The 20,076-nt window shown below is 46.6% G+C and overlaps 1 protein-coding gene across 2 annotated transcripts in view; it reads left to right on the forward strand.

The window, feature by feature from the left end:
* The window catches only part of PRKG1 (protein kinase cGMP-dependent 1), a 1,275,046-nt gene that overhangs the window by 83,530 nt on the left and 1,171,440 nt on the right, over nucleotides 1–20,076 (forward strand). The window contains exon 1 of one of the 2 annotated variants that reach the window (XM_046026824.1): nucleotides 1,333–2,363. The exons of the other annotated variant lie outside the window; for it this stretch is intronic. Coding sequence (XP_045882780.1) covers nucleotides 2,053–2,363 — 311 coding nt within the window. The 5' untranslated portion in view covers nucleotides 1,333–2,052. Of the gene's footprint in view, nucleotides 1–1,332; nucleotides 2,364–20,076 lie in introns of those variants that run through there. 2 annotated transcript variants of the gene reach the window in all.

Consider the following 20,076-nt stretch of genomic DNA (forward strand, 5'->3'; position numbering starts at 1 on the left):
AATTTGGCCTTTTGCCTGGGACCAGGAAATTGTCACAGAAGCTCTCTTTTAGAATAGAATCAGTTATACAAGCCACAGGCCTTCTGCTTGATTTAGTTTTAATCAAAACAATTCGGAACTATTTCACTGCTGTCAGTATTTGTGAGTTACTCATGGTCTGTTCACTAGAAATGAGACTGTTTCGGGGATTATCCACTTTATGTATTACATTCTGAAATAAATGCATTTCTGACAATGCCTGTCCGTGTTGGAAAGAGGAAAAATTAAGTGTCTTTTATCACCTGTGCTAAGAGCATTAGGTCATGACCTGAGTGGAAGAATGTTTAGGATTGTATATCCTTTGTCATGCATACCTCTAATTACAAACAGATACACTGTTGGTTAATGTGCCATTAGCTAGCTGGTTGGTTTGTTTTCTTTTCCTTTTTTTCTCTTAGCTCAAAAAGCTAAGATAGTTGTGTATTCAAAAGTAAAAGCAATTTTTTTTTTTTGAGACTGATATATTCATTCTTGGCTAAGTTTAGATTCCAGGGAATAGTTCTGGATTGCAATTCGAATTTAATGTATTTTGTATGGACTTGTAGTGTTAAGGAATGGCCAAATAGAGCATTGGTTTATAACACTGAGTGTTCAGGAATAGGAATTAGGGGGCCGCTAATAAAGGCTATAAAGTTGGATGAGTTCGTGAAGTTTTAGGTAAATATTAAGAATTTAGGTGAGTAGCAAGTAAATACTTGTAGATTCTAAACATGTGTTCAGATGATGGGAGAATTCCCCTCCAGAGAGCTGCAACCGGATTGTCATCATTTTAGGAAATACTAAGTGGGCAGGGATGAGGGGGCTGGGTCGGGGGGGTTGGATCGCACAGGCTTCTGCAGCCCATCTGGGCTCCCCCTGCTCTTCGCAGTTTGAGTCTTGCCATTCAAGTGTAAGGAGGCCGTTTTAACAGCTTGGTTGTCACAGAAGGAATACTTTTAAAGATACAGTTCAAGTTCAGGATGGACTTTTTTGGCGCTCCGCACGGATTTTTCCTGCTCCCCCGGCCCCCCTCCGGTCCCTCACCCTAAGTTAAGCAAATGGAAGATGCGAGGCCCAGCCAGAAACTCTTCCGCAGACACTAGCTCAGGTAGGAGGGGGAGCTGAGCGGCCTTCTCGGGGCCCAGACCTGCGGAGAGTTCCTCGGTGGGAGTTTGGAAGGGGCGGAAAGGGGGGCAGTCGGCAGGAGCCAAGGCAGGCCCCGCTTGGGGCGACGACCCACAAGCCCCGCCCCCTCCGCCCCTTCCCCAAAGGCACCTGCGCGTCAGGGAGCCCCCCCTCCCCGGCGCGGGCTCCTCTCCGGCGGGAGGCAAGTTTCTTCTCCGGCGCTAGCCACCTGTGTGCGGCGCTCCGCGGGAGAAGGGTGGCGTGAGCGCGGGGACAGCGCGGCCACGCAGCTCGGGAGCCTCTGCTGGGGAGGCCGGCGGCCAGAGCACCTCCGGACCCCGGGGCTTTCTGGATGCCGAGCCCGCCCTGCCCGAAGACGGGGCCAGGACCGTAGCCCAGCGGCCTCGAGGCCGGGGTGCCGGGACGGGCAGGGAGGGGGAGGGCTGGGCTGGGGGTCTCCCCGGCTGGCGCCTCCCGGGTCTGCGCGGGGTCCCCCCCCGGCGTCTCCCCCACCTCCCCACCCCGAAGTGGCGCGCCCGCCCGCTCCGCCCCGCGGCGCGGCTTATCAGGCGCCCCAGGCGCAGCGCCCGCTTCCTCCGGCACCCGCCGCGCTGCGCCCGCCTCCGGCCCTGCGCTCGCCGCGCCGAGGCTCAGTCCCCGCTTGGACCTGCTGTCTCGCGTTCCCCACGCTCAGCCTCCCCGGCGGCCCGAGAAGTGGGAGCTGCACCGAAAGTCGGCGCCGGAGCGGCGGACTGGGCATGCTCAGAAGCCAGGGCTGGCTCTGGGCTCGAGTAGGAAGCGTCTGCACTCGGGAGGCGGCGGCGACTTTGGGGAAAGTTGGCCGGAGAGGGGAGCAAGCCCCAAGGCGCGCGGCAGCGGCAGGCAGGCGCCCCGGCGGCCCGGAGGAGCATGGGCACCCTGCGGGATTTACAGTACGCGCTCCAGGAGAAGATCGAGGAGCTGAGGCAGCGGGATGCCCTCATCGACGAGCTGGAGCTGGAGTTGGATCAGAAGGACGAACTGATCCAGAAGCTGCAGAACGAGCTGGACAAGTACCGCTCGGTGATCCGGCCGGCCACCCAGCAGGCGCAGAAGCAGAGCGCCGGCACCTTGCAGGGCGAGCCGCGCACCAAGCGGCAGGCGATCTCCGCCGAGCCCACCGCCTTCGACCTCCAGGATCTCAGCCATGTGACCCTGCCCTTCTACCCCAAGAGCCCACAGTAAGCAGGGGTGCGGCGCCCTGTCGGTGGGGAGCTGCGGGTCTCTGTCTTGTGTGTCGGCCCCCGCCCCTCGCGCTTGCCATGTCTGTCCTCATGCTCCGAGATGGTGCATTCTAACGGGCGCTTCTCGCGCGCTGTGCACGTTTCTCAGAGCCACACTCGCTGCACCTACGTTTGCCTTCGTGTCTTTGTCAGATGTCAAGCTGTTTTTTAAAAAGATAGACATACACATTCATATATGCCACCCACCGCACATAGTTTGAACGCGCCCCAGGTGTGTGTCCGGCTGTGTGTGTGTGTGAGAGTGTGTGCGTGTGAGTGAGTGAGTGTGAGAAGAGGAATAAAAACCCCGTCTCCCAGATGCCCTGGCAGACCTGCCCAGCCGGAAAATCCTAAATGCGGGCTCATCAGACCTGAGATGAAATGCGTCTGATACCACCCTTACTTTCCCTGCTGGTGTGGCTCTCCCGGATTTCTCTACATGCCGGCGATTCACGCCGGTACCCCTCAAGCCCCAACGGTGCTGTCCTCGTCCAAGTATCAAAAATAAGGAAAGACGCATAGAAAAGGGAAGATTTTTTTGATTTCCTGAATTGGATGGCATTCACAGCCCACAAATGGAAGCCCAGTCTGTTGATTAAAAATATATATATATTTTTTCATACCAACCGAGGGAGATTGTTGCCTATTTTCCTTAAGGAATTTGCATAATGTTACCAGTGAGGTGTCTCAGACTATCCGGAGGGTTGCAGGTTCCCAGGGTCAAGCTTGAGAAGTACACTTACCTTTACTGACAATGTGAACACATTGTTTGCCTTACTCCTGGCTCCTGATCCAACCACTCTGGTATCCTTCTTGCGTTTAGAGAACTATGTTCTGATGTCAGTGGGCTTCGTAACTTGGATAGGAAAATCGAATCCAACTTGTTATACACCTCTCAACGCAGAAACCTCATGGAGAGTAAAGAGACAGGGACATGAGATTAACATAGAATGAGGAAGAGCACCCCAGTGACTGGTATTTTGAATTAGTAGGTAATGACATAATTGATAAAATGAAAGGTTTTGCTGCTCTATTCCCAACTACATCACACTGGCTGGATGACACGTGTTACATAAGAACGCAAGCTCCCTTGGAACCCTGCACTTCATAAATACAAGAAATTAAGGAGAAAGGGTAAATACCCGGTTGTCTCCATCAATTTTGGGGAGCTATTGAGCACGTACTGATGATACTTTTGAAAACTTAAGAGTCATACCTACATTTGTTGGTTCCCATGGACCTTCTGCTTTTCCCTTGCAGGTTTAGCTTACGAGGGAGTTTGTAAAAAAAAAAAAAAAAAGAGGGAGTTTGTATTCTCCCAGAGTGTGGGGAGGAAACCATGAGGATAAACATTTTGGAGATTCTGACAGCAAGTTGCCCCGATCAGTTAGGCTTAGATTTGCCTTAGGAACCTGAATGATTCACATCTACTTCAACTACTTCCAGTAAATTAATTTGTAGTCCCGACATGCTTGCCTGTTTTAGCTAACGAGGTACATGGCCATCTCTCCTGGGCCAAGTTTTGCATAATGAAAAAATAACTCAAAGACAGCTCTCTGCATTTTTAAGCATTGCATAGGATCTCATTTTAGTATCTGCAGGACTTTGGAGTAACAGAGAAAACTCTGCTTTTATAAAAAGACCATTTTAATAGGTTTTATAATGAAGCATGATCGAGCCAGCTGATAACTCCAGTTAAACATTAGACCAGAGAAGATCTGAAGGAATGTTGGTAGTAGGGAATGAGCTGTAGAAATGGGGTAAGTTTTAGAAGTCTCTTGGTGCTCAACATGTAGAACAACTAGATTTTTTTTCCCCAAGTCCATGGTGGAAAATGAAATTAGCGTGGCAAATAGTTCACACCATTCTGTTATAATAAACATTTTATCTATGGAACAATGCTGTGCGTTCTGATATTTATTTAATAACATGCTTTAAAGAAATCAGCCGCTTAAGGTATCACCATGATGGTTTCGGTGATTCTGAAGGATTATATTGAAGAAAAGGATAGAATGTCTTCCAAGCTTAAATAATTTTGGAAAAACATCTGTTCTTTTTTCACACTTACATAAAGAAAACCAGAATAAAATTGGCTTAAGTGGTAGAGTGTACCTTTCTTGAAAGAGAAGTTACATTGTATGCAAAATGATTATACCTTATGTCATTTCAATGATTGTGCAAGATAGCGCCACAAAAAATTAGGAAAACTTGCCAAATCAAAGAAGACTCGCTTGAATTTAAATTTATTTCACTCTGAGTAATCTGATTATACAGGAGGACTGGCAACAAGTGGTTATATCTTTATATTTTGCTTCTAGTGCAACTTACGTATAGTCCTATTAAACTCACAGATCATTGTGAGTTCGAGTTCAAAGGAAACCACCTAAATAGCCTAAAGTGGGTTTCAGATTCACTTTCCTGTGAATTTTCTGTTCTCTTTTCATTAGATGTAGGTAACTGCCCAGCTAAGCTTCTGTTCAGTTATCTGATAAATGCAGTTTGCTTACTGAGATTGCCCTCTGAGGATTATAATTTTGAAAAACTTTTCTTTAATGATTTTTGATCATTTAAAAAATAGGGTAAATTGTAAATTCTTAACTCACAAAATTTTAACATTTTTGGTTTGGAATTTTCCCTGTAAACTAGGAATGGGAGGCAATGCAGTCTCTGAGCAGGGGAGCTCCTTCTGAGAGAGAGTGTGTGTGTGTGTGTGTGTGTGTGTGTGTGTGTGTGTATTGGGGGTGTTCTTGTTTGTTTCTTTCACACCTGTGTAGAACTAGCCCTTAAATCCTTCTTCCTCTGTTAGGAATGTGAAGCCAAGAACTGATGTAGAAGTTGGTACTATATCCTATTACTACCACATAACTACTTGAGAATGTAAAACTGTTGGGCCATATGTTTTGAAATAAATTGAGCAAATAACCCCTAAAAATGAAAAAATATATAAAAATATTCATTTTATGAGATCAGTCTGTTGGTTATATATATGGGATGGTTCTTATGGACTTTTTTTCTTAAATTATTTTTATTAACATTTAATGCATTATTTAGCCCCAGGGGTACAGGTCTGTGAATCACCAGGTTTACACATTTCATAGCACATACCCTCCCCAATGTTCTTACGGACTTCTAAAGTAATTTTATTTCATGCTATTTCTTTCCTGAAAACTCTGTAACAGGTCAGAACATTTAGTCTCTGGAAAGCAATAGCATGTTGTAAACTCTTTACCTGTTGTAAATATTCTCCAATCCTTTCCATTTTGCTGTTCCAGGGTTGCATATCATTTCAGTGGGAATGTATAGACTTAAATTCCTATAAAAAGTTGTCAGTGTCTCTGAATTTTCATTCAGCTGGTACTTTTCACCCCAGAGGCAGCTGAATTTCAGACAACAATGATATGTTTTGTAATGTTTCACTCTTTGGTTGTGAAATACTTTGGAAGAGCTAGGAGTGAAAAGAAATGGATTTTCTTATTTTTAGGGAGGCATTAATTGTCACAAGCTCTTATATGATCTCTTAAACCTGGACACTAACTAGTACATCTCTAGAGAAATAGTATCTTCCTAAAGGCTGTATGTTAAATTTTGTAGGATAGTGGAGAGAATTCTAGATTTTTGGAATAATTGTGGATGGTAGAATATTAAAACACAGATTTATTCAGAGGGAGCAATTATATTCCAATGGGCCCTACAGTTCAGCTGAATACTTTTCATGTGCAGCTATCCCGAGGGGTTAGGGATGAGAGGGACGGACCTCCTGATCGAGGCGTTAATGCTACACAAGTAAGTACTCCGGAAAGCAGAGAGTAAGTTCAGTCGCAGAGGAGATGCCTAAGAAAGATGGCAAAATAGAATCGTGCCCCTCTAATTTCATGGCATGGGGACGTTTGGTGGAGGGGAGGAGGGGCTGCCTGACTTCGGCAGGTGCTCAGGGGATGAGGGGCGCGGTGGGGAATGGACAGGACCCTCTGGGCGACAGAACACATGACACCGTGACAGCAGCTAGTGGCGGCACCAGAATGCCATAATGGGAGTTGAGGAAAAGCAAGTTTAGGCCACAGAGAATGCGAGCCTCGCTTTCCATTTTACAAAGTAGGCAAGAGGGCATTTCTGCCCCTATTTCCAACACTCCGGGTGCACGAGTGCGCACGTGCACTGTCCATCCGGCGAGCACCCGGTGTTCCCCATGAGCAAAGCTCCGCATCTCCCAGAGTCCCTTCAGCCCCGCGCCTCCTACCAACACCGCCCCGAGGAGAGCTGTAAGTGGCCCCACTGGGTGAGGGCGTGTCACCGAACCCTGCAGCAGAAGTTCCAACGCGCCAAGACACAGAGCCCCTCTCCCAAAGGAAAGCCCTTCCTCTCCCCGCTCTCTTCGGACACTCCTCATCGAAAACAATCTTTCATGCCCCAGACCAGAGCGGCAGATTCCTTACATACCGAGACTACCGGGGCGAAGATGAGAATTGAACCTGACGTTGGTTTCTGAAATTCATCTCCCTTGTTTTGGCAGAGGAGTTCAAGTCCCACGGAGCGCCGTCCTAATGGACTTTCCTGCTGAAGTTGCAGCGTTCATTTGACAGGACGGTCTGTGCATTAAAACGGAGGTCGTGGGAGCTTTTAGAAAAACGTGTGAGACTAGGTTGCTAAGACCCTCTTAGGCTATTTTGGAACGTGGTCAAGTGTGTGCCCCTGCCCCGGGGTTTATAATGAAATTGCAGACAAGTCCTGCAACACGGGGAATCTCCTTGGCCAGCCTCCTTGCTCTCCTGGGCCACACTTCCAGGCACCAGTACATAGTATTTCTCTGAAGCTGGGCACACCATGCTTCTGTTGTTGCTGTTTGCAGGTTGTAAGGCATATGGACACATTTTTTTGCCCTGTCTGCTTAGCCGTGGAGGGTCTCCATGGTATCCTAGCAACCGGATTGGAACACCAGGCTGCTGCTCTTTCTGCCACGTCTGCCTGTAGGTGCTGCTGCCCATCCAGGGCCCAGGCCTGCTGCTGGCACTCAGACCCTCGGCCTTGAACCGTCCCTGCTCTGAGAGAGCGGGAGACAATGGGATCCATAAGCATGTGGGGGAAGCCGCAGTTCCCAGTACGCTCCCCAGCTAATTATGCAACCACATCTGTGGCATTTGGAATCCTAATGTGAGCGGCAGAGCTGGCAAGGCTTGCCACCCCTCCCCTGACAGCCCTTTCCATGTCCTCGCACCCAGCCTCCTGACACCGGCTCTCCCTGTGCTCCTCGGCGTCTCCTTCACATTCACTCTCCGCAAAGTTAAACAGGCTCAGCCCGTGTGAACTCCCTGAGTGTCCTTGTGAGTGAGCGCGGAGGACTGTGCACTGTCCAAGAACGGTCCTGCCCGTAGGAACAATGGCACAAAGGGCTGCAGGGAAACAGGTGTTTAACAAGAGGTGGGACTCCTCATGCCCTCTCAACAGGGCCTTGCATCTGCATGGGTTTTACACTCACGGTATTGCCTGGAACACAGCAGGAGAGTACAGGGGGACGCAGAGAGAGGTGGGTGAGGGTGGGGTGCACACAGTGAGTATTCTAGGAAACGCTCAAGGGCCAGGAGAGACGGCTAAGGGTAGGGCGAGGCAAGAGGAGCATCCGCTAAGGGTAGGGCGAGGCAAGAGGAGCATCGTGAAAGCTGAGCCATCGTCGTGGAGATGCTGCGAAGGAGTGATGGGTTTGGTGGGCGAGTAAATGGGCAGGGACTGGAAGGGAATTGACAGGTATGTCAACACTTCGTAGAGAAAGACAGCCGTAGGGAGGAGACGCCTGGACTGGAGGACATCAGGGGCTGGCCTTCTCTGGGAGCCGGAGCCATCCTGGGCTTTTGGAAGAGAACCTTCCTGATGTTTCCCTTTGGGCCATTGCTTGTTTTGAATGCCTTGTACTGTCCCTTTGAAACATCCCCGAGTCTGATAATAAGAAGGGTTTGGGGGTGTTTGTGCCGGTCGTAGTGCAGACGAAAAGGACGAAGAGAGTAAGTTAGTGCATCACGGTTTCTGAAAAAAGCAGGTTGGAAGGGCACTGCCTGTCCCCATCACAATGGCCACCGTTTATGGAACACGTCTTCTGTGTCAGGCACTGCTCCCTGGGTTTTCCGTAGATTGTCTCTTTGATACTCAAACAGCCCTCCGAGGGAGACTCCACATTACCCCCATTTCAATGCGCCGAGAATGGTCATGGAGCTCAGAGAAGCCAAGACGTGACTTGCCCAAGGTCACATACTTTGTAAAAGGCTGAGCCTAAATTCCAACTCCAGAGCTGATTTCCTAAAGCCACTAGGCTTTTCTGCTTCCTGAAGGACTGTGAGGTTTAGGCAGTGGCACCCAGACCCACTGGATAGCATAGAGGCTGTTCTCAGGGGAGTGTCTGTCCACCAGGAATGAAGTAGGAGGCACAAGAACTTGGGAGAAGCAGAGAAATAAGAGGACAGTGCTTCCCAAGCCACACATTAGAATCGTTCGGGGAACTCGAAAAAATCCAATGCCTGGGTTTGACCCAAAGCCAGTTAAAGTGGTAATGCTTGGGAGTGCACACCCCTGTCAGAATTTTTAAAGATTTCTCCAGGTAGCTCCAGTGTGAAGGACCTGGAGAAACTTCCCACTTCCCCCATTTCTGTTTGTGGAACCCTTTAGGTACTAGGTTAAGTACTAGGGGCTTACAAAAGCAGTGGATTCCCCGCCCCCACCAATTTATGGTTTATCCGCCCACCCAAGCGTTCATTACTTGACCTAGCTCATTGGGTAGGGTTAGGCTGCATGTTAGAATCACCTAGGCGACTTAAGAATATATCTTTCCTAGGGAGATGGGTCCCGTCGTGTCTAGAGATTCTGATGTAATTGCTCAGAGGTGGGCATGACGAATAGATGTAGTCCTTTCGCTCAGAGATGATTCGGAGACGAAACCGGTGTCGAGCACCTCTCCAGTGTTCCGTTCAAGCCTGGTGGTTCCAGGTGATCTGAATTCCCATTCTTCGGAAAAGCGCTTTATTCCGTCCACTTTGACCCACGCAGACGCCCTGCTTGCCGCAGAGTCACGCTGCCCCGCTCCCATCTGCCCCCGGGGCCTGTAGTGGCTGCACCTGTAGGTCCAACGGTTCTCTCTGGGGTTACCTACCGGGACCCGGGCACACAAAAGTGGCAGCAGCTCTGTTCGAAAGGTAAGTGCGTTTCCTCTTTCCTGCCAGCCACGAGTCCTGGCCGGTGTTCAAATATGCCACTCGTTAGGATCAGCCATCATTCCGAGTGTGTTTTCCACTCCCCTAGGGGCCGCTGCCTAATTAAGCAGTAGGAGTGTTTCCTTGGGTCCCAGATACTTCCGTGAGGTGTTGAGTCTGAGAAGGTGAGCTGATGTTGAGCCCACTGGAGGAGCAGCCCTGGGCTTGCAGCGCCGCTCCTTCTGGTATGTGGTGTCTCTGCAGCCAGCTACGGTTTTTTTTCCTACAGATATTTTATCCTTTTAAGGCAAACAGCCTGTGCTCGGGCTGAGGAGTACTTTCCAAAGAGGCTTCAGGGAAAGCAGAGTGAACACTAAGCTCTCAGTCCCCTTTCCAGAACATTTGGTTTGCGTGAGCAGACCTGGACACGGCTGACAGATAGAGGAGAGGTTGGAGTGGGCACCCACCATGTGTCCCTCAACGAGCGCTCCTGGCGGGGACGGGAATTCCTGCGCCTCATGCTCACAGCCCACTGCGGCCCGATTGCCCGTCTTGGGGTCTCTTCTTGCCTTCTCTTCCCTTACATTGTGGTTAAAAACTCTCAAGATTTTCCTAATGGACTCCGACAGGGGCCTGCTTACATTAGCAATTGAATTGTCTTCCCAGGTGAGGATCAGCCAATATAGCACTTTGTATAAGTGAAGAAAGTAGCTAACATAATTGCAGACACTTTTTGGTAAAAATAATCTTTGAATGGGAGTTAGCGAGACACTTTCTTGTCCCTTTCGCCCCTCCTTCTAAAATACAAAGATGTATTCAGCTGACAGCACGTAAGCGCGGGCCTGATGTGATAGGGCTGCCCACAGGACTGGGGGCATGAACTACACAGGGAAGTTAACACTTCCACGATGAATCCAGCTTCGTGTCATGCGTTTGGTTACTGGACCGAAATGGGGAGGTAAGAGGGAATTAGCAACAATAGCAGAACACGCACAAAAGCATGGGTTCCCTTATTGGGGTTGGCAGTTTGAAGCAGAGTGGTGGGCACGAGTTCCTGGGGGGACACCAGGAAGATACCTGTGTTAGAGTTCTTTTCCGAGAATAGAAGAAAGGATGCGTGTTAGTATAGAAAAAAAAAATCAGTGATGATTTAGTATCCATGTACATGAATTCCACCAATGTCAAAAATAGAATGAGCTAGTACTAAAAACCTTTGCCTCGCTAAAGATCGTAAATGCTAATTAAACTTCACCAAAATTGCTTTAAGACTGATGCCATTTCATTGACTTCTGCGTAGAGGTGTAGTGACTTAGACCGTGCAAAGCAAGCAGAGGTAAATAGCTTAAATTATTAGCGTGTGTCAGAAATTGGTCTCCTAATGTGAGTGACCTTCTACTATGTAGTTTTATGTTCTCACTTCTAGACGATATCTGCTCTTTAGGAATACACTGTATTTCTTCGAACATGAACCAATTATAATGTCAGCCAGTGAGTTTAATTCGGTTAATTGTATTCAATGTCAGTGATGACAAATACACCTGAGTTGAGCAAAATAATTTTGCTCTTTTCTGAAGCCATTGTATTATGGTAATATCAAGCTTTCATGGGATCGGGGCCAAGGAATAATGAGATAACGTGAGGGGAGAAACATCTCCTTTCTGGACCTACTGTATATCATCTTAACGGCCGGACTCTATCAATAAATTACAGCTTCGTGCTTCTAAGTCTGGACTGAGAGGAAAGAAGGGGGGCTTATCACGACATGGAAGAAAAGTGGGATTCCGAACGTTGCCCCGCTGGTTTGGAGGGTGGCTTGACCACCCTCCCATGCCTGCAGCAGGCTGCCAATCGCGCTGTCCATGCTGGTGCAACCCCACACTCCATCTTCCTGAGACATACTTTGCCTGAATCATGGGTGACTGAGTAGCACGTTTTATATTATGGTGAGGCAGAAAAGATGGCCCTCTATTAGACTCGTACCGGTCTGACAGGATGTCACCAGCTCCTTTACAGTGGAATATTCAACATCTGAATGTGACAGGTACATTTTGCTTGGCCCGTAGTGGTAACTCATTATGTCAGTGGGAGGGGAGAGACAAGGAGAGAAAGTGTGGGAATCCCCAGGGCACCCACGGCCTGTCTCAGCAAGCATGATCGTCTCTGGGCATCGTGGGCTTCACCGGAGCTAAATGCTTACCCCCTTATTTAGGAGATGTCTGAGGATAGCAAAACTTCAAAGAACAGGCCCACAGAAACTCAGATGAGTAAAAGTAGTTTTCTGACTAGAAGATCCATTCAGTGAATCTCTCTTGGTTTTGAGTAAAGGCATTGCATTTAAGACAACTTTTTCAGTTCTGAGTTGTTAGAGGAACATTTTTTTTTTTTTTCCCATAGTGTATGGCATAGTACAAAATGAAAGAATTGCTCAAAGTTTCTGGCTATTCACTTAATGCTCAACTTTGTAAAAATGTAATACACAAGTCTGTCATACATTTGTATGAACAGTGTTTCTGTTAGAGATCTGAAAAGCTTTGGAATAATGGAAATATTTGGAGGCTTTTTTTTTTTTTTTTTTTTTTTAAATAGTGGTAGCCTCCATCAGGGAACAGTTGTTTTCCTTTTTCTTCAGAATTTCACTTTAGACTTTGGGAAGTTCTTCATGAAAGGGAAAGATGACATGAAAAATTATCTGACTCAACCTTCCAGACGTTTTAACATTCCTGGAGACCTCCCTTCTCTTGTGGGGACAAAAGGAGACAAGGACTACACCATTCCTGGCTTGGGACGTGCTGGATGGCACACGACTAAATGGATATTCCTTTGAAACAATCCTCATGAAAAGCAATGACAATGAACATAACAGCCCACTGTGAACGGAACCTCTTTTACTAACTTCCTGCTACCTCCTCACATACTTTTTTTTTTTTTTAATTTATTTGACAGAGAGAGATCACAAATAGATAGAGAGGCAGGCAGAGAGAGAGAGAGAGAGAGGGAAGCAGGCTCCCTGCTGAGCAGAGAGCCCGATGCGGGACTCAATCCCAGGACCCTGGGATCATGACCTGAGCCAAAGGCAGCGGCTTAACCCACTGAGCCACCCAGGCGCCCCGCTCCTCACATACTTGATGAAGTCGTCCAGCCTTGGTTTTTTCTCTTTGCATTGCTGAAGACAATAACATGTTCCTCTCCCCTTCTCTTTGGGTTTTGGTGGGAAATGTCTAGGCTAAAAAAACAAAACAAAACATGTTGTAGGTTTTTTTTGGGTAGGCAACTGCTAACATGGTATGGTCTCTGCCTTTTGAAATAATAACTACAGGAAAAACTTCCAGAAATGGAGGGTTTAGGCACTTGGACACATCATCTATGTGTGTTTGAGAATTTGCTGACATGTTGAATAATTATAAGGAGTTATTTCAGAAAATTCTGATATCTGAAGAGTACCCTAGTTCCATCAAAATGTCTAATTCCATCTATCATATAATCATGATTATTTTAAGCAATCCAGAGGTCCCCTTGAGAGATTAGAAGAGAACAGTATTGAAATATTTTGGGGAAGATACCCCCTCAAGATGTACAGAGAGGTGTGCAAGAGGAATGCATCTCTAGAACTTTCGTCATAAAGTATAAAACAAAATGTTGGTCAACCCAGAGTAGACTACCTTTCTCAGGTGACCCTTTGTCTCCTGTGGCTTCTCTGACCTTTCCCCACCACTGCCCTCTGCACCTTCCACCTCATCGATCAGCGTGGAGCAGGGCTCCACTTTCTGGATTCCTAAGTGTTACTGTCAGGGTGATAAATGGAAGGTAACCCAAGGATGCATTTATTTGTGTTGGCAAGCCTGGTGTTCTCTGCCAGATGAACTTAGAGGTTATTAAAAAATATCTAGGTGAGCCCTTGCTCGTAGGTTTGTGAATCATCTATGGCAGGTTCTTCTGCTCCCTGCTTTGCGACTCCCATTTCTGTATTTCCAACTGTCATTTGTGGTTCATTGTGTTGCTTTATCACCATAAAGGGGAAAACTTTTTTGTTTAAACTGGGCTCACATTTTTCCCCCCTTCATCTTCTTCCTTTTTTTTTTTTTTCTGGCCGTGGAGAACCGTTTCTCTCCTCTTCATGGAAATCCTTCATAAATTGCAGGTAGTGATTGTTACTTGTCTCAGTGTGTGCTCCTCTGCTCTCTGATTTCCCTTCTCACGGGGATTTTGTAAAGCTGGTACTGTTAGCATCCCATTTTTTTCGGATGGGGGAAGTGAGGCACAAAGAAGTTCAACACCTTGGCCCAAATAAGATATTGGGTCGCAGCACTCAGATGCACATCTGTGTGACCCCAGAGACCACGCTCCTTCTGCATGTGCTCTGTGGTGTTGCCAGTCGTCCCGACTGCTCAGTGGTTAGCACAAGCTCTGTTTCCCATTCCCTTTCACAGTTTTGTTCCTTTTATTGAACTCTTCAGTACTTGTTTACATATGTGCATTTTCCATATGCCATAGACCAATGTCTCTTTGAGGGATCAGCAAACCTGAGTGTCATGGAAGGTTCTTCTCATGATAAAGCTGTGTTTCTGCTGTATTCAAATTGTTGCTAAGTACAACTACTTGTGGTTAAGGTTAAGGTTTTTTGTTTTTTGGTTTTTGTTGTTGTTGTTTGTTTGTTTGTTTTTTGGTTTTTTTTGCTCTATCATGTATGGAAATTTTTCCCCATTCTGTACTTGTATATTTTGGATCTTTTTGGTAAAATAATTTCAAGTGGCCTTTGTTTATCCTTATTGAATCAAATTTCCATTTAAAGAAATGTCCCCACAATTTATCAATGGTTCATTTCTTTATTTCCCCCCCTTCGAGATTAGTATCTTAATTTAATTGAGTAGAAATAGGAAGTTTATCAAGTACTTTCTGATTCTCTTTCCTGGAATAAGAATAAGATATTCTGCAGATTGGATTTCAGTTGTTTGGTTATTTGTTTAGTCACTAATCAAAATATTACCGGAGTAACCCCTGTGGCGTAGGGCTACACTAGATGACTCTCTCGCTCCCGAATTATTTAACACCTGAAAATCTGTGGTTTTGGAATAGATGCTTAAGAAGACATTGCTTTTCTCAGACACTCTTCCAACATGGAGGGGCCCAGCATACCCAGGCTGGAGTCAAGAGTCCAGGTCTCGGTGTCTGATTTGTAGTTGTATTCTTCATAACCATCGGAGTTTGAATTTCCATGTGTGGGTCATTATTTGGTTGACCTCTGCTCCCCCACAGAAAATGAAACCAGTGTCTCTTTTGCTCTGCATTGTATCCCTGGAGCCCTGGACAGACCTGGCACACAGCAGGTGTTTGATAATTCTTTGTCAGAAAAAAGACAAGGTGAAGCCTCTTTGCCTTCCTAGCCCTCAGATGCATCAACTATTAAGTTTTAAGCATTTTAGTTTTCACCTGAAAAACTGGGATTCTCTAGTTGACCCCAACACGGGGCTTGCACTCACAATCCTGAGATCAAGACCTGAGCTGATGGTCAGGAGTTGGATGCTCATTTGAGCCATCCAGGTGCCTCTGGGATGATACAGTCTTGAAAAGTCTAGTTTGAATAATCTGTGATTCTTAATTGCATTCGCAAGGAAGCTTACTTGTCTTCCAACTGAAATAAATATCTCATCTTAAGTTCTGCAGCGTAAGACCTCATTAATTGTTAACCTTGAAAAGTAAATGGCTTGGTTACTAAGAAATGCAAGCCTAGAATTCATGGAAAGAGTCACAGGAGAGTCTCTTCAGATTCTTAATTCCTTTTGCACACATAGTCAGGATGCTCACTAACAAAATCCTGGCACGCTTATGAGCATAGTTTGCTAATTTTGACTATCTCCTAAATCCCACATTATGAGATGCCGGAGCCCATCAAGCTCATGATAAAATACCATTTCATTAAGTTCATGTCTCGACAATAGCCCAAATGCAGCAGAAATCTTAAAGGCTGGTTTTGTTTGGCATCCCGTCCCTCAGTGCCTCAGGGGGGACCCTAAGAACTCCCAATCCTGGAAGAAAACTTTTTCCATCTCATCTGAACCTAGGCTTCTATGAACAAATTATGTGATACATTCTGTATAAATTCTGTCTGAGGATATGTTCCTGGAAGGCCTGTGTGCCCGTACAACCGTGTGTCTTGTATCTAGGAAGAGTGAGTTGTGATGACCACTTAGATTCATTGGCAAGAAAGATGAACGTACGTGTGCTCTCGCTGATGCCTTCTAAGAGCTGACTGAATAAAGGAGGACCGATTGTCTTCATTTTACAGAAGAGATAATTAAGGACCAAAGAGGGGAAGCGATACCACCCAAATCCAACAGTTCTTATGTGACGGCCCTGTGAATACAGTAGGCCATCAGCCTCTATTCACTCTTTTTTCCATTCTCGCAGCCGTATCTGAGCCCTCGTGGGATTGCCTTGAACATCCACAGTCTTGGGGTTCAGCAGTGCACTTCCGGGCAATGCAAGCGGTTAGGCTTGGAATATAGTAGGGATGTTGGGTGACGGTCTTAGTCTTGACGTGCTTGCTGCTTTACCCTCACTAGGTGTATGATGTTGTTATAAATGAGGATTGTAACCCCTGCCACAACTAGGGGTCACATTTGTGAGGCCCTCAGCACAGCACCCCCCAAATGTAATATGGGCCCACTCATAGCAGAAAACATTGTCCTTTTTGTTGAGCTCATGAAACCGGGTTCCATTATTAAAACGTTCATACACGTCTCCCAGCCAGACCGAAGAACATGAGATGGAAAGAGTTTCAGTAATACCAAGGTCCTCCAGTAGAGCCCGATGCAACCCAGCCTGGCTTTGCCAAGCGTGACTCGGAGGGAGACTGAGTGACGGCGAGTGCCCTGCATGACATCTGTGTGGGCTCACTGTGGGCAAGAGGGCCAAACAGGAGCAAACTGGGAGTTCCATGATAATACAGTTTCTCTTATTCAATGAGCAGCTACAGGCCTACAGAGAAGTCGAGGATGGATTGGTCAAGTTGGAACTGAGTGCTATGCATTTAAATTATGTTAGGAAATCGTAGGAAAATAGTTGTACTAAAAGCTGTCTGTGCTCTAACGACAGGATGCATATTTGGAGGTCATTCTTTGCAGATGCATTTATGGGAAATCATAGTAATATTGTTCTTAGCATTTCATTTTAACACAGAAGACTCCGCTGACCATCGCAGCGCTCCAACTGGGGAGCCCTGTGCATTTTTAAAGACCCACTGCTTTCATGATTTGATGTCAGCCCATCAGAAGTATTCAGAGCAAAGTGCCTTTTCTGTTTCCTGAAACGTCTGCAGAGAACTTAGGCACTGATGATGGATTTCTATTTGAAAACCACTCATTTCCAACTTGAATACTTGCTGTCCAGGCTGAGAAGCCATCAGAGGCAGAACATAATCTTAGCCTATAAATGCTTTTTGCTAATGACTTTGACAGTACATCTCAAGATGTCTTTCCAAAAACAATGCGATTGTGAGTGAGAGCAGTGATAACAAGCCCTATTAGCCTGTGGAGGAATGCGTTCATGGTCTCAGACACGTTCTTGACGGTCATGGTGATGAGCCGGTAGTGGAAAAGCTTTACAATAAAAATAGAAATACTTGTTTATTTTGAAATGTGTTGTGTGGTACAAAAAAGATAGATTATTTTTAACAGCCTATTGAGGGATAATTTACATACCATAAGATTCGCCCACTGTACATGTACAGTGCAATGATATTTAGTAAATTTATGGAGTTGTACAGCTATGAGCACAGTCCAGATCTGGAACATTTCTGTTACCCCCCTAATTACCTGGGGCTCACTCCCGGTTAGTCTCTTCCCCACCCCATGTACAGTGCAATGATATTTAGTAAATTTATGGAGTTGTACAGCTATGAGCACAGTCCAGATCTGGAACATTTCTGTTACCCCCCTAATTACCTGGGGCTCACTCCCGGTTAGTCTCTTCCCCACCCCTCGCCTCAGGCATTCACAGATCCGCTTTCTCTCTTTACAGATTTACGATTTACGTCCATTTCATACAGACAAGCCTCTTATCTTGCCAATGATACCAATTCGCTCGAAAGACCATGTGACATCAGTTTATGGTTTAGCATGAAGTGTAGAGTGTTAAGATTGTAGTGACCCTTGCTTTTTGTCCTTGACATTCAACCTTGAATCTCACTTGTGTCAGACAAATTCACGTGGACTATTTTGTGGCTGTTGTGTTTGGAGTAACACAGAAACTGAAGAATTTAAGTTTGTATCTAGATCTAGAACGTAACGACCTGGTGAAAACTAACAGCAGGAGTAGCAGGTTGCGACTTCTGGGATCCTTCCTGGGCTGGAGCATTCTGCTGGGAGGATTAAGGCGCATTTTTAAAGATCTTCAGAATAGTTCTGAAAGGTAGAGCGTCTTTGCTCCATGTTAGAGGAAGTAAACGTGAAACTGACTCAGAGAAGTTGTGTGCTTTGCCCAAGACCACACAGCGCTGCCTGGTCCAAGGTCCCTGCATTTGGCTACTGTAAGGGAAGTTATTTATTGAGTGGTACCGTGCTAAGCAGACCATATGGCTTGTACCTGTCTACACCTTCCCAGCTCATAAGCCTACCCACTTCTATTTCCCATTTTCTTTAGCACGAACCCATATCCTTGAAGCTACCCTCCCACTTGCCGTCTGGGCTTCCCGTGCACCTCCTGCCAGCAAAGCAGAAAGCACGAAGGAGTTAAAGAGAAGCCCCCAGCTGTGAGGTGGATGCCGTAGGATGGATCAGGCAGCCGTTTTGAAATGGGAGAGATGCAGACAGAGGAGTATGTAAATTACAAAATAAAAGAAAACACCAGAGTACAGGAGAGAGGTAGAAGAGAAAATATGCCTCACGGGATTTGGGCAGAAGAGAGAAATTTCAGTTCTCTAGACATGCTTGAGGGTGGTGGTCTCAGGAACAAGGTGGAGGGTTTCGGTGGAAACTCTCTTAAGGATGGACCGCCTAGAGCAGGAAGGATTCGAAGGGGTTCTTATGCTTTGAGGCTGAAAACTGATGAACAGGGCTGGATGGCCCCCGGGGTGGGGGACTCTGTCCCCCCGCTGCAGGGGGACACTGAGGTGTGTGCCCAGTGGACTCCAGCTTGTCTCACCGAAGACCCTGGCTTGCGACGCGGCTGGCTGCGCTCCCCAGAAGCCTTTGCTCTGATGCCAGGCAGCCCTGCCTGGTGCAAAGGCTTCTGAATTCCCAGCCAAGTGGGGAGTTTGCCAGATCTGTTGCTTATTCAGCAGTGAAATGAGGTGGCACTGTGAGCTTGCTTTCTTATTGCGCACGCACCGGGAATGAAGTTTCAGTTTGAGAGAATGAAGAATAATCTTACTTTGAGGATTCACTGGGGGATTGACAAAAGGGATTTCAGAGACGATAAACTGTTTTACGTGTTTGCAGGAAGCTGCAGATTCGACCTTCCCCTACACACATGGTTGGAGGTCTTTATGCCAGTGGCCAAATTGAGTTTGGTTTTTTTTGTTGTTGTTGTTTTTGTTTTGTTTTGTTTTGTTTTTTAATGCCAATAATCTCCAGTGAAGGTGGTGAGGTTTGTGTGTGGGACTGGTTTTGGTCAATAGGGCAGGTGGGAATTGAGAATATTAGCAGTACCCATGACACGCACTCACATGCGAAGGATTTAGAGCAATTGCATAAAAATGCTTACGAGGCCGCAGGATTTTCAGAGACAACCCGTAATTCACCGAGCAGGTTGCTGCTTCTGCTTGTCTGAGTTTTGTTGAGTTGGAGAATCCTGAATGGCGGGGAGAACTCTGTATATACAGAGATCACAGTGGCTCCCTGGACGGCGAGGCAGCCTCGTTACTCAGGAACTTGTCAGAAAGGCAGGTGCGTAAGTCTGACCACAACTCATAGAAATGGAAACCATGCGTGAGGTCCCAGCAGTCGGTATTTTAATGATCCCTCTGGGTGGTTCTGATGCATCTGAAGAAGCGCTAGAATAGCAAGATGGGGATTTAGGACTCTGTGTCCACTGCATTGTAAAGACACCTTGTACGAACAGACTGTGGTCACTTTCACCCCCACACACCCTGAAGTCCACAACCTCACTGCGGTTTCTTTGCGGCACTTTGTTTTTAATTTTTTTTAATTTGTCTGAAATTACTTGTTCCCCATTTTTTTGTCTTTCCAGAGGGCTCTGTGTAAGCTCACTGATGTTGACCGGAGCCCAGGTCTGTGCCTGGCACATGGGTGGGGGGGGGGGTGCGGTAAGCCATCGGTCGCACGGGTTTCTCCCACAATCCAAAATTAGAGCATTCCTATGAGACCTTATATAAGCTAAGAGTTAGAAAGCAAAGGCGTAATCATCATTAATGTATATGGAATTCTTTTACATTATTCAATATTATTGACTACATTCCTTGTGCTGTGCTTTCCATCTCTGTGACTTACTTATTTTATAATTGGGAGTTTATACCTCCTAATTTCCATCACCTACTTCACCCA

This window comes from Meles meles, chromosome 13, assembly GCF_922984935.1.
Source record: "Meles meles chromosome 13, mMelMel3.1 paternal haplotype, whole genome shotgun sequence".
Lineage (NCBI taxonomy): Eukaryota > Metazoa > Chordata > Mammalia > Carnivora > Mustelidae > Meles > Meles meles.